General features: G+C 34.6%; 2 protein-coding genes across 3 annotated transcripts in view; one reads left to right on the forward strand and one right to left on the reverse strand.

Annotated features, from left to right (window-relative positions):
* Positions 1–12,809, forward strand: part of Rprd1a (regulation of nuclear pre-mRNA domain containing 1A) — a 59,665-nt gene that overhangs the window by 35,391 nt on the left and 11,465 nt on the right. The gene's annotated exons all lie outside the window — the stretch shown is intronic.
* Positions 6,102–12,809, reverse strand: part of CUNH18orf21 (chromosome unknown C18orf21 homolog) — a 30,585-nt gene continuing 23,877 nt past the window's right edge. Inside the window, exon 6 of the mRNA XM_048806324.1 lies at positions 6,102–7,184. Coding sequence (XP_048662281.1) covers positions 7,158–7,184 — 27 coding nt within the window. The 3' untranslated portion in view covers positions 6,102–7,157. The remainder of the gene's footprint in view (positions 7,185–12,809) is intronic.

The raw sequence follows: 12,809 nt of genomic DNA on the forward strand, positions 1-12,809 counted from the left end.
TATAAGAATTCTTTTTTTTTTTTTTTTTTTTTTAAATTTTTTTTTTATTGGTTGTTCAAAACATTATAAAGCTCTTGACATATCATATTTCATACATTAGATTCAAGTTGGTTATGATAACTTTCTTTCTATTTTTGTTAAATGCCACTGTCATACTTAATTCTTATGTATACCCACATTTAGTAATGTAGTTCCTTTTCTACTTGCACAGATTTTGATATTTATTTCTAATATTCATGTTTATAATTTTGACTAATTTCTCTTTACTCACTGTTTTGCCTTCATACTTAATATTTTAAGAGACCACATTTTTCGTTATTTATCACATGATATGTTATTCAAAGATAGTGTGGTAAGGATATGGAGAACTGATAATGGAGTAATTTTAGAAATAATATTATAAGTAAGATGGAGCTATGGATTTTTTAAAAGAAAGAAATGTTACTAATTTCTGAATAAATATTTTTGAAATCTTTCTAAAATTTTTCAGGATTTATACAGTTATTTCAGGAACTGTAATCTTTAGCCATTTTTATTGACTGGCAAGTAATCTATTTTAATTATAGGGGAAAAGGCTATATGAGCAAAAAGACAGCCCTGGATATTGGCTCTATTTTATATCCCTTTCATATAATATGTGCTTTTTTACTATGTCATTGTTTCCTTTTTAATGTATAGATACATGACAGTTTACTTAATTACTCTTTTTCTTTTTTGTGATTCCATTGCTTTGGTATTATAAACAGCATTTCAGGGAACATCTCTTTAATTAACTTGCTTGCCCACGTAGGATTATTTCTTATGATAAATCTCTAAAATTACTGATTCATGTTAAAGACTTGATATTTGTTACTAATCTGATTTTTAGTAAGATTGTAGTTGGTTTTATTATCTATAGTTCTTCTTTCCTAGGCCATTCATTTTCTCTAGAGAGAAGTGCCTCAGGTACATGACAGAGGGTATCTGTTTTCTGAATAGTATTTTACCTCTTAACTTCTGTGAGTTGAGTCCCTGAATGCAGATATTTTGCTCAGTTTCTTGTCTCTCATCTTTTAGTTCTGTGGGATAAAGGTTTTAACAGATTTACGTAAAGAGTTTCAGTTGGTCCTTATTGTGAACCTTAAAACCCACCATTACATTTCTAGGGCGCTCGTAAGTTCAAAATCCTGAGCTAGTTCAGAGTTCCTCTGGATGAAGTGCATTACTTTTATTTATTTTGTGTTGCATTTTTTTTTCAGTCTTAAAGTTTTTTTGACATTCATTTACTGTGGTACCCTTTCTTTCTTTGTGATTTCTGCCTGTATAAATTGTTTTACTATTTTGTTGGCATTTTGAGAGGGAGCAGATGAACAATTCCATCTGTCATATAATGGAAAACTTTTTATGTTTTAGTAAACACAAATATATACATTTCATACCTCCTGCCACACCACCCCTAAGTGGTTGTCATACATATACATATATTGCCTGTATTGTTAATAGTTGATCATCCTGATCCCTCTAAAATTTCCCTATGTGACTGCAGCCAGATGGATCTTTTAAGAAGAAATGGGGCTAGGGATGTGGCTCAAGCGGTAGTGCCCTCGCCTGGCATGCGTGCGGCCCAGGTTCGATCCTCAGCACCACATACAAACAAAGAGGTTGTGTCTGCCGAAAACTAAAAAATAAATATTAAAAAAGAAAATTCCCTCCCTACCCCCCCTCTTAAAAAAAAAATGAAGAAGAAGAAGAAACTAGGTCCCAGCACACCTGTTTAAAACTCTCCAATGTTTCTCATCACATTTTTGGATCTTGTTTTGAATTCATGCATGGCCTATGAGATCACTGGTCATGAGCCTGTAATCTCATTTTCATCTCACTGGTTTATATTTTGTTCTTAAAGTTGGTGAAGCCTGTTGTCTTACCAGGATTTTTGGTTTACTAGTTTCTAACCGTGACTGAAATGCTCTTGCTTTCTTAGTTTTTCTTAGCCAGTTAATTCCTTCTTTATTCAGTTACAATGTCCTGTTACTTGGTCCTCTTCAGAGGGTCTTCTGTTCCTTTCTTTTGCTTCCACTCTGCACGCCCCCCGCCCCATTGAATTGCATTGTTTTTTCTTTGTGGTACTTACCATTATTTGAAAATTTAAAGCTTTGTGTACTTGGTTATCATGTGTACCTGTTATTAGCATATGAGCTCTGAGATGAAGAACCTCTTTTTGTTATTTGTATTTATTCCCATATCCTCAATGCTTAGGGCAATGCCCTTTTCTTGGTAGGCATTTAGAGTTTATGTTGAATGAATAAGTAAAATTTGGCCTTCCAGTGATAGATAAATGAATGACACTAGAAATGTAATCTGTAAGGGATATATAAAATATATATTTTAAATTATAACTTATTTTGTAGTTTATTGGGAATTTAATGAGTAAAAGTGATTGGAAATACTTGAGGTTTTATGATAGAATCATAACCCCCCCCCTTTTTTTTTTAATACTGGGGCTCAAACTCAGGATCTTGATCATGCTAAGCAAGGTATCACTGAGCTACATCCCAGCCCTGTCTAATTGATTTTTAAGTTGTCTTAGTATAGTACAGTTCGGTAGTCTCCCCCTTACCTATAGCTGATATTACCCAAGATATGTCTGATTTTGCTGATAGTACCAACCTCTGTAAATACTTTTTTTTCCCTCTAAACATACATAGCTAGGATAAAGTTTAACTTACAAATTAGGCACAGTAGTGGATTAACAACAATAATAAAACAATAATTATAACAATATATAGTAATAAGTGTTATGTGAATTGGTTTCTTTCCCTCTCAAAATATCTTAATTCCTGAGCTGGGGATATAGCTCAGTTGGTAGAGTGCTTGCTTTCATGCACAAAGCCTTGGTTGGGTTCAATCCCCAGCACCACAAAAAATTAATAAATAAAAGTCTTAATTCCTCACTGTGTGATAGTACTATTGTTGGAACAGAGTGACCTAAGGTAACTAAACCACAGAAAGCACAAATTTAGCTGTGAATAAAGGAACTACTGTACTTTTAGGGGGAAAAAAAAAAGTGTGCTGTGTGTTCAAGACAGTATCTAGAATGTCAGGTGAGCATTTTGAAAGGAGTAAATAGATATTTTGAAATGCTAAAATTATGTTACTATTTTATCCCCATTTTCCCCTTCAAAAAGAGAGTAACACATTAACATTATACAGAAATGAGCAATAAGTGAACAGTACTCAACAATATTTAAGTGCTGAATTTGTACAAACAGTGCCACTCACTGGAAGAACTGGAGCTGTAAATGAAATATGAATCCTTAAGCCGGTGTTCTTTCTTTCACATTGTAGTATATAAGAGAGTGGAATTTAAGCTGTAATTGCCCTCTGTGCCTGCTCACTTTCATAGAATGGAAATGTTTAATAATACCTTTATATGCCAGGCAGTAAAGCCCTGAACCATAGAAGGCAATAGCAGTGAAGTGTTGTAGTTTTTTTAATTAGAAGAGTAATATGTGTTTATCAAAGTTTACCCTTTGGTAAGGATGCATATACTACCTCAATCTTTGACAACATTTAGAGGAATAGAATTGTAATATACATGACTATTTTGCAGGGTTTTTTTTTTTTGCATATTTACTGTGAATATTTTCACACAGTTATCATTCTGTTTTTTTTTTTTTTTTCGTAATGCTGAGGATTAACTCCAGGACTTTGTGAATGCTAGGCAAGCACTGTACCACTGAGCTACACCCCAGCCCTAATATTGGTCTCATTTTAATGCCCAAGTTATATTCTGTTTTACAGAAATAGTATTTCTACCTGTTATTTAACATTTGTTTTTCTTCCTCTTTCTTGCTGTTGAAAACATTGCTTTAAATCACATTTTGACATTTATATTACTTCCAGTTTCTTGCTATTGAAAAACACTGCTCTGGGCTGGGCATCATGGCTCACACATGTAATCCAAGTGGCTTAGGAGGCTGAGGCAGGAGGATGGTGAGTTCAAAGCCAGCCTCAGCAAAAGCAAGGCACTAAGTAATTTAGTGAGTCCCTGTCTCTAAATGAAACACAAAATAGAGCTGGGGCTGTGGCTCGGTGTTTCAGTGTCCCTGAGTTCAACTCCAGCAACCTTTCCCACCCCTGCCCCTGCCCTCCCCCCAAAAAAAAGAAAAGGAAAAACACTACTATAAATAACTTTCTAGCTAAGTTTTTGCTTATGTCTGGTAGTTTGAAAATAAATTCCTAGGGGGAAGAAACAAATGAAATTTAAAGCAATAAAGAGGTAAATGGTTTTTATGCTTGAGTCAGCTCTGAGTTAAGAAAACAAAGTGACATCCTCCATAATGACAAGTGGATGTGGAAATAGAAACTCTTACATATTGTTTACATAAATTATTACATTTATGTGAGTTTTCTTTTATTTAAATATTATAGTTTTTTCTTTTTCCTATGTATTTAAAACTTTGACTAGCACATATCCAGGGTATTGGTTTTTCATTAATTTTGCTTGATATTTGATGTGCCCTTCCATTAGACCTAAGTTGCCTTTTATTTTTGCCACTTAATTGTTTTTATAATTTTTCATTAAATTCCTGATATGTGTATTGAATGGTTTGAAGTTTTTACCCACATTTCTAATTTTTTATTTTTCCCCACTATCGTTTACTTCCTCAATATTTTATTTGTCATTTTTAATGCTATTTTTGTTCTATTTATTTTTCCTTATAGCATGAAGTCTCTGCTTGTCTAATATTGTTAGTAGGGTTAGGAATAGAGATTATTTTGTCAGATTTTTGTAGGTCTCGGTTGAAGAAAGTGATTTATTTTCACATCTACTTAACCTAGTTCACAGTGTCTACTCAGGACTAGCAGAAAAGGAATCAAGAGTCAGGAAATCTTAGTGCCAGTGTTTGGTAAGTTTATGGAAACTGACCACACCTGACTGGAACCATGCTTTTATTCTTGCCAGTACACCAGCCAAAACTGTCAAATGCCTCTTCAGTCATAGTCACTGGCTCTTTCCCATGGTTCTGGGAGCCACAGAGGGTCCAGATTGCCTTTTTTTTTTTTTTTTAAGAGGCTCACTAGATTGCTGACACTTATGATCTTCCTTCCTGAACCTTCTATTACAGGATTACAGGCATGTACCACCATGCCTTTCAAAGATTTCCTTTTAAAAATGACTCAGAGAGCTGGGCAAAGTGGCTCATGCATGTAATTCCAGCAATTCGGGAAGGACAGAAGAACTTCAAGTTCAAAGACAGCCTCAGCAACTTTTGAGACCCCATCGTAAAAAGGTCTAGGAATCTAGCTCAGTAGTAAAGCACCATTGGGTTTAGTCCCAGTACCGCCCCTCCCCCCCCCAAAATTTTAAGGTGGAGAACAGTCAGCAAGTATAATTAATGTTTGTAATGATTGTAAAATATTTGTGCCTTCAGGGCTTGGCAAAGTCCACTGAAGTGTTCAGACTTTTTTAATGTAAGTGTAAAATACTATTTAAGTAGCTACTATTTATTTTCTGTAAACATGATTGTATGCTTCTTTGTTGGGGGGTGTTTCTTATGCTTTTGATTTCCTACCAGTGAGCTCAGTTTAAGAATTAAAGAATATTCAGAAATATATTTGATAGAAGCAGTATCCTCTGAATAAAGGTTTAAGGATAATTTCAGTAAGCCAAGTAAATCAATCATAGTCAAATATATAATGAATCTTTACATTTTTATTCTTTAAAGAATATTCAGATAAGTTTCAGAAAATAAATTTTATACTGTGATGGTTTATGGCATTTGTTTTTTCTGCATAGAAACAACTTTTTACTTTTAGGCGTGAGATTTTTGTGTCAGTGTAACATTGACATTTTTTGCTGTGTAACTTTTGGAACTATCTCTAAACCTTTTTAAGCATCTGCCATTGTTAACTTAGAATTTCTAATTAGCATCTTATGTGATTAACTTTTAAAATATGTATCTTTTAAAAAAACATGTTGAGCCAGTATTTCAGCCTGTACATTTTTAAATATTTATTTATTAGTTATAGGTGGGCACAATATCTTTATTTTATTTTTATGTGGTGCTAAGGCTCAAACCCAGTGCCTTATATGTGCTAGGCGAGCAATCTACCACTGAGCTCCAGCCCCGAATTTTTTAAAACTTGACATCTATCATTTTTTTTTTTTTTTTGGTGCTCTCACTTTGTTTCTTCTACAGACTTCTTGTGGATATATTCTAACTTATAAAAACGAAAATCATATTTTACATGATGAAGAGATAAGGCCAGGAACAGGGGCCTGTGGTTTGAAAGTTGCCTTGGTTGACTTTCAACTTTATCAGTAAACACTTGGAGAAGCCGTAAACCGTTCAGCTTTGTGATGAAGAGTGGGGACTCTGGAATAGGGTTGTCCGTTGTAATTCTGTTTCTCTGCTTACTAACCCTGTGGCATTGGGCAAAGCATTTGATCTTTTTGTACATCAGTTACCTTGTCTGTAAAGTAGGGATAAAAATGATAAAATCATATCTACTTTAAGTGGTTACTATAGAATTTGAACAAGTTAGGTGCTTAAATTTGTTCCCATATAGAGTAAGTATCTCAGAAGTTCTAGCTACAAACAAAAACCCTTGGGAGTTTAAAAATTTTTTTTAGCTAGTATATATTTATCATTTAATCAATAAAATTGTTGAAGTGATCCTCCTTCCTGTGCTTTCTGAGTAGCTGGGACTACCTGCACACAGCTGGAATTCTTTCAATGTCAGATGTCTGTAATATTTTTCTTTTGCCTCAAAGAGAAATTATTTATTTTGCTGTTTACTGTCTTAGTATCTCAGTGGTTGCGACTGGGTTTCTGAGTACCTTTAAACACATTCAATCATTTTCTGAGATATTGCCTTATCTGAGTCAAGCCTGCTTGTCTGCTGATTGTGGAATCTACCTCTTTTCAAAATTAGGTATAGTATTTGCTGGTAATCAATTTGGTGGTAGTTGTGATTTCTTGGAAGTAGTTGTTTAATATGTCCAGTTGGTAAAGTGTTTTCTATTCTTCTCCCCCAGTGTTTAAGAATGTAATTGGTTAGGGCAGCAGGTCTGGATTCAATTAAAGTATGGTGTTCACCTTAACTTCCTTTTCTGATTCAGATGTTCACTGTCTTTTGTAAACAAAAGCAGATATTCTTGACTTTCTAAGATATTAGACTGAGTTGCAGCTTTTTTTCTCCTATAACAAATAGAAAATAAAATGTAAGAATATAATAAACATAAGACCTATATATATATATATATATATATATATATAAGACCATATTCTTTATTGTATTAAGTAAATAGTAAAGATGTATGTAAATATATCTTGTGCATTATGTTACATATCTATTGTATAAAATGTAAAGATAGGTGTAATGAAGAGAAATAAAATTAAAGAGATGAAATGGAGGGATAGGAGTGGTGAAATAATAGAGTTAAAGGGCTGTGGTGCTCAAAAGGTAGCCACTAGCCACAATCTATTTAAGTTAATTAATATTAAATATGGGGCTGGGTTGTAGCTCAGTGATAGAGTGCTTGCCTAGCACACGTGAGGCACCGGGTTTAATTCTCAACACCACATATAAATAAAATAAAGGTCCATCAATAATTAAAAAAAATTTTTAAAAATATTAAATGTGATATAAAACTCAGTTTCTCAGTAGAAGCAGCCACATTTCAGGTGATACTCAATAGCTACTTATGGCTTTTGACTACTAGTTTGGGTAGTGCAGATACAGAAGAACATTTCCATTGTTATAAATTCTATTCAAATCATTGATGAAGATCGTCATCCTTATTTAATAAAAGTATAGATAAAGAATTAGATATATAGGAAATGATATTAAGCTTACAGTATATGAAATGTATAATGTCTCTGCTATAAGAAAGAGAAGGAATGCTATGGGCACCCCAGAGGAGGCAGTATCCTAGAAGATGGAATACTGACAGGACTGAATTGAAGGAAGAATTCACATCTTTGCGTGTACTGTTGTAAAGATGAGAGCATTCATAAAGATTCTTCATGCCACAAGTGAAGTACCTGGAACCAGGAGGTCAGAAGAGCGGAGTCACTGAGGACACTGTAGTGTAAATATTCAGAAGAGTTAACCTCGTGCAATCCTTTTCTAGTCAACTAGCAGTGGTGAGGAAACTGTATTGGACCTGGAACAGAAGGAATAGTGTTCCCTCCAGGTTAAGGGCCGAGAACAGTGGGAGTCATTTGTATATGGAAAACTAGTTGTTGGGGTAGACCATGTAGTCTTGTAGACAAACTAACCAAGCAGTTTTGGAAACATAAAAGAGCAAACTTAAGGGAAAAAACTCTTGAGAAGTGCTGATGAAATTTGAACTTAATATAGTAAGGTGATTCTCTACCTGGGTAAATACTGCTGTCTCAAAAATGTATATAAATAAATTCTGTAAATTTCAGTATATCAAAATCAGTGAAATACTGTGAGAGCTAATTTTTTCCTTCCCCGAGATTTTTATTTTTTATTTTTAGTTATAGATGGTCATAATACCTTTATTCATTTATTTATTGCATTGAGGATCATACCCAGTGCTTCACATGTGCTAGGAGAGTGCTCTACCACTGAGCCACAACCTCTACTCCCCAGAGAGTTCTTTTAATTACAGAATTCCTTACTATAGTTATTGGTGTTATAAGTCCCAAGTATTGAAGGTATAAAATTAGGAATATCATAGGTAAGTTGTAAAATATAGACAATGCAGTTTTAAAATAATGTGCCCTTTTAGCTAAATAATAATAAGATGTAGTAGTCAGGAGAAACTGAGAATCAAAAGGCTTTGTTTTTAATGGATTGAACTGGAGATTTTGATGCTGATTTTAATTGCTATCTTGTTGTAATCTTTAAATCTGTCAAAAGATGTGTGACAATTGTCATCTCATTTTTTATGAGGTGTTAAAGATCCCATGAAATTTGAATCTATGAAATTCTCTTTGCATCTGGATAACTGAATTTTTGATGATGAGTCCCAGTTCTGAAGCATAAAATTCTTATTTTCCTTTAGAATGTCAATTAGCTGATATCCAGTGATCATCTGGGTGGACCAAATATTTGTCACTCAGCATGTTTGATTTCTGTTCTTGTTTCTCAACACAAGTATCAGCACTCATATTAATCTGTAGACTCAGCTGTATAAAATTGAAGTGCTGCCTATGGATTCATCTTGGGTTAATTTTGACATGTTTGCTAGTGAAAGCTTGAATTTGACATCAGTAAAGCCATTTAGGATTATTGGCATATACTGTAGTAAAGTGAACTTTGAAAGTTAGAGATGCATTGGAGGTAATTCAGAACTGCTGAAAATATCACAATACTTTTGTAAATGATGAAAATTGTTAAAAGAGTTCCCTTTAATAGTAGAATACAGGGTGAGGCAAGGGAACAAAAACCGAAAATAGAAAGATGAAGCAAGGACAAAAGGAAAACTGGGAAGAGGAAAGAATATGGATATGACTATATGTGCTTTCTTCATGCCTGGTATTGTGTCCCCTGTCCAGCAGCTGGTCTCACATATGCCAGATGACCACTTAGAGTTTGACATCTCCAGGAAGGAGTGCAGCATCAAGGTGTCTAGTACTGGGGAACTAGACTGCTATATTTACTTTGGTCTGTACTCCAACGTTGTTGCCTTTTTCTGACTAATCATTGCTTTTTCCCTTCATTTGAGCATGTGTACTCATACTGACAAATGAAAACCGCTGCTTTTCATCAGGAATTGCAGTTGCACTTGAAGCTTCCAGTAGCTTATTAGAATTAAGATTCACACAATTCCTATAATGTTCCATAAACGAGACCCTCTGTACACTATGTGGGTGAAAAATCACCAGTGTCTGTATACCTAGTCAGAAACTCTGCTGTTGCACTTAAATGCTACTGTAGGGGAGATAATTCTTTACAGTTTAATCTTAATAATACTCAAAATTAACTGTGTGCCAAAACACTGATCTAAGTGCTTTTCCTGTTTTTATTGATATTGCAATAAAATAGGAAAGGAGGTAGGATTTATGAATTATTTATGAATGAGAACACTGAAGCACAAAATTGTTAGTATATTCAAGGGAAATTTGAAAAATACTAAGTTCCTTATAATATTTTGATGTATTTCCTTTAGTCTTATGAAAACAAAAACCATGTTGGGGATGTGGCTCCATGGTAGAGGAGCTTTCCTAGCATGCACAAGACCCTAGGTTTGATTACTGAAATAAATTAAGTAATAAATCATTATAAATACATTTTTAAAAAAGCATCAGTTGTGGCCATCTTCTATGCACAAATTTGTATCCTATTTGGATATCTATCTTGGCTGGTCTTTTGATATTATTGCTTACATCAAATTTGTTAATTGAAATGTGAACATCTTTTTTTTTTAATTTATTTTTTAGTTTTCGGTGGACACAACATCTTTATTTTATTTTTATGTGGTGCTGAGGATCGAACCCAGTGCCCCACGCACGCCAGGCGAGCACGCTACCACTTGAGCCACATCCCCAGCCCTTATATGTGCAAGGCAGGCACTCTTACCACTGAGCTATAGCCCCAGACCCAAATGTGAATATCTTAAGCAGTTTTATCAAAAATTTAAGGAGAGCCTTTTGTCATTCAGACTAACATTTCTTTGAATTCTTGTCAGGCCTAACTGCCTAAAGTAGAGGATTTTTTTTTTTAATTTAAATAATTACTGGAAAAATCAGAAAGGCAGATTATAGAATAAGAGAACATGGAAGTGAGTTGTCAGCAGCTTTGGAAAGTGCACGTGGGCACAAATTTTCTTACGTTTTGAGTTGATTAGGGTTGCCTCTGAAACTCATCCATGACTGACTGATTACCTACAATTAAGATGCATTATTATTGTTATAATTATTATTCTAGCAGTACTAGGGATTGAACCTTGGGTCTTAGTCTGTCTACCACTGAGCAATATCCCCAGCCATTTTATTTGAGATAGGGTCTTGCTAAGTTGCTGAGACTGGGATTCTTCTGCCTCAACCTCCTGAGTTTCTGGGGTTAAAAGCGTGTGTCACTACAACTAGCACTAAGGTATATTTATTGGTTAATGTTCTTGGTAGGTCCAACCATTGGCCCTTAACCATTGTAAATTGAACGAGAATCACTGCCAAACACTGCATTTTCTCATCATCTCTGTTCCCTGCCTCAATATTTTCATTATAAATTCCTACATTTAGATTCTCCCAAGTTAACTGTCAGTATAGGACCCTGCTTAGCATCTCTTCATCAGAGAAAGCTCTGGTGATATGTAGGTGTTAGCATTGTGATGCAGCTAGTATAGTGTTAACTTACACTAATAAACTAAATGTTTAGAATGTGGAGAGTTCTCTTGCTTTGGAAGCAGATTAAATCACAACTAGATGCCATTATTCAACCTGGATTCTACATTAACAAAATAAGTTAACTTGCCACAGTTAATTCTGAGGCAGGGCCAGGGTGGCCAAGGAAATGCAAATAAAATACCTTGGAGAAAGTTGAGAGATCTAGGAAGATCAGAGTTGGGGGCCAGTTAAAATTTATGTGAATATCTCTTCAGATACTTCAAAAGCTATCTGAAAAGAGGAATTGAATGTACTGGTTTCAGTGGATTTGTTACAAGTGACAAGACTGTTCTGCCAGTTGACACCAATGTGAAAGGACTATTTAATAAAGTAGTGAATTTCGTCTTTAGTATCTACATCTACAGCAAACCTTAAACAGCTCCACTCCTAGCCAGATTATCAAAAGCCTGACACCATAGACTTGGTTCACCTCCCTGTTACCCCCAATAGTACATGTTTGAGTTTCAATAAAAGCTAACAAGACATAATAAAAGGCAAAAAACAGTCTGAAGGGACAAAATGAGCATGAGAACCAGATCTGTGTGGCAAAATTTTGGAATTCTGAGATCATGAATTTAAAATAATTGATTTAATGTTAAAGGTTCTGATGGGAAAAGCAGACATGAAAACATAGTTATGTAAGTAGAAAAGTGGAAATGCTCAGAAAAAATAAAAGGCAAATACTGGAAACAAATCACTAACAGATGAAAAGGGCCTGTGACAGTGGACTGGACTCTGTTAAGGGAAAATAGTTGATAAGCTGAGCATAGATAAGTGAAAACTTACCAAACTGAAATGCAAAGTGGAAAAAGAATATGAAAATACAAAGTCCACGACAGAACATAAAAGAATTGAGGGTCAGTTTAGAAAGGTGTGAAAAACGTGCTTAAAATGCCAGAAGGAGAGAATGGAGCAGAAGCATTTGAAGTATCAATGACTTAAGAATCTCCAGGGGCTGGGGTTGTAGCCCAGTGGTAGAGCACTTGCTTCACATGTGTGAGGCACTGGGTTCGAACCTCAGCACCACATAAGATGAATAAATAAAGTATATAAAAGAATTTCCAAAATTAATGATAGACACCAAACCACTCATCCTGGAAACTCAGAACCTATTAAGACTACATTTAGGCAAGTCACATTCAAAGTACAGAAACCTAAAACTTAAAAAAATATAAGAACCAAGGGCCAAACAACTTATATATCTAAGAGGAACAAATAAAAGAATTAAGTAGACTTCTCAGCAAGCTGTGTAAGCAAGAAGAGCGTTGAAAGTGGTTTAAAGAATCCACCAACCTGAGTTCTGTATCTAATGTAATTATTCTTTGAAAGTTAGGAATAAAGTAGTTAGTTTGCTATTGCTAGTGGTGATGGAAGAAGTGGTTGAATGACTAGAAGAAAAAATGAGGTCCATCCTTTCCCATTCGATGTTTAACTGTTAGCTCTGGAAGATGGTGATAGTGTGCA

The sequence above is a fragment of the Marmota marmota genome, unplaced genomic scaffold (genome assembly GCF_001458135.2).
Source record: "Marmota marmota marmota unplaced genomic scaffold, marMar, whole genome shotgun sequence".
Taxonomy (NCBI): Eukaryota; Metazoa; Chordata; class Mammalia; order Rodentia; family Sciuridae; genus Marmota; species Marmota marmota.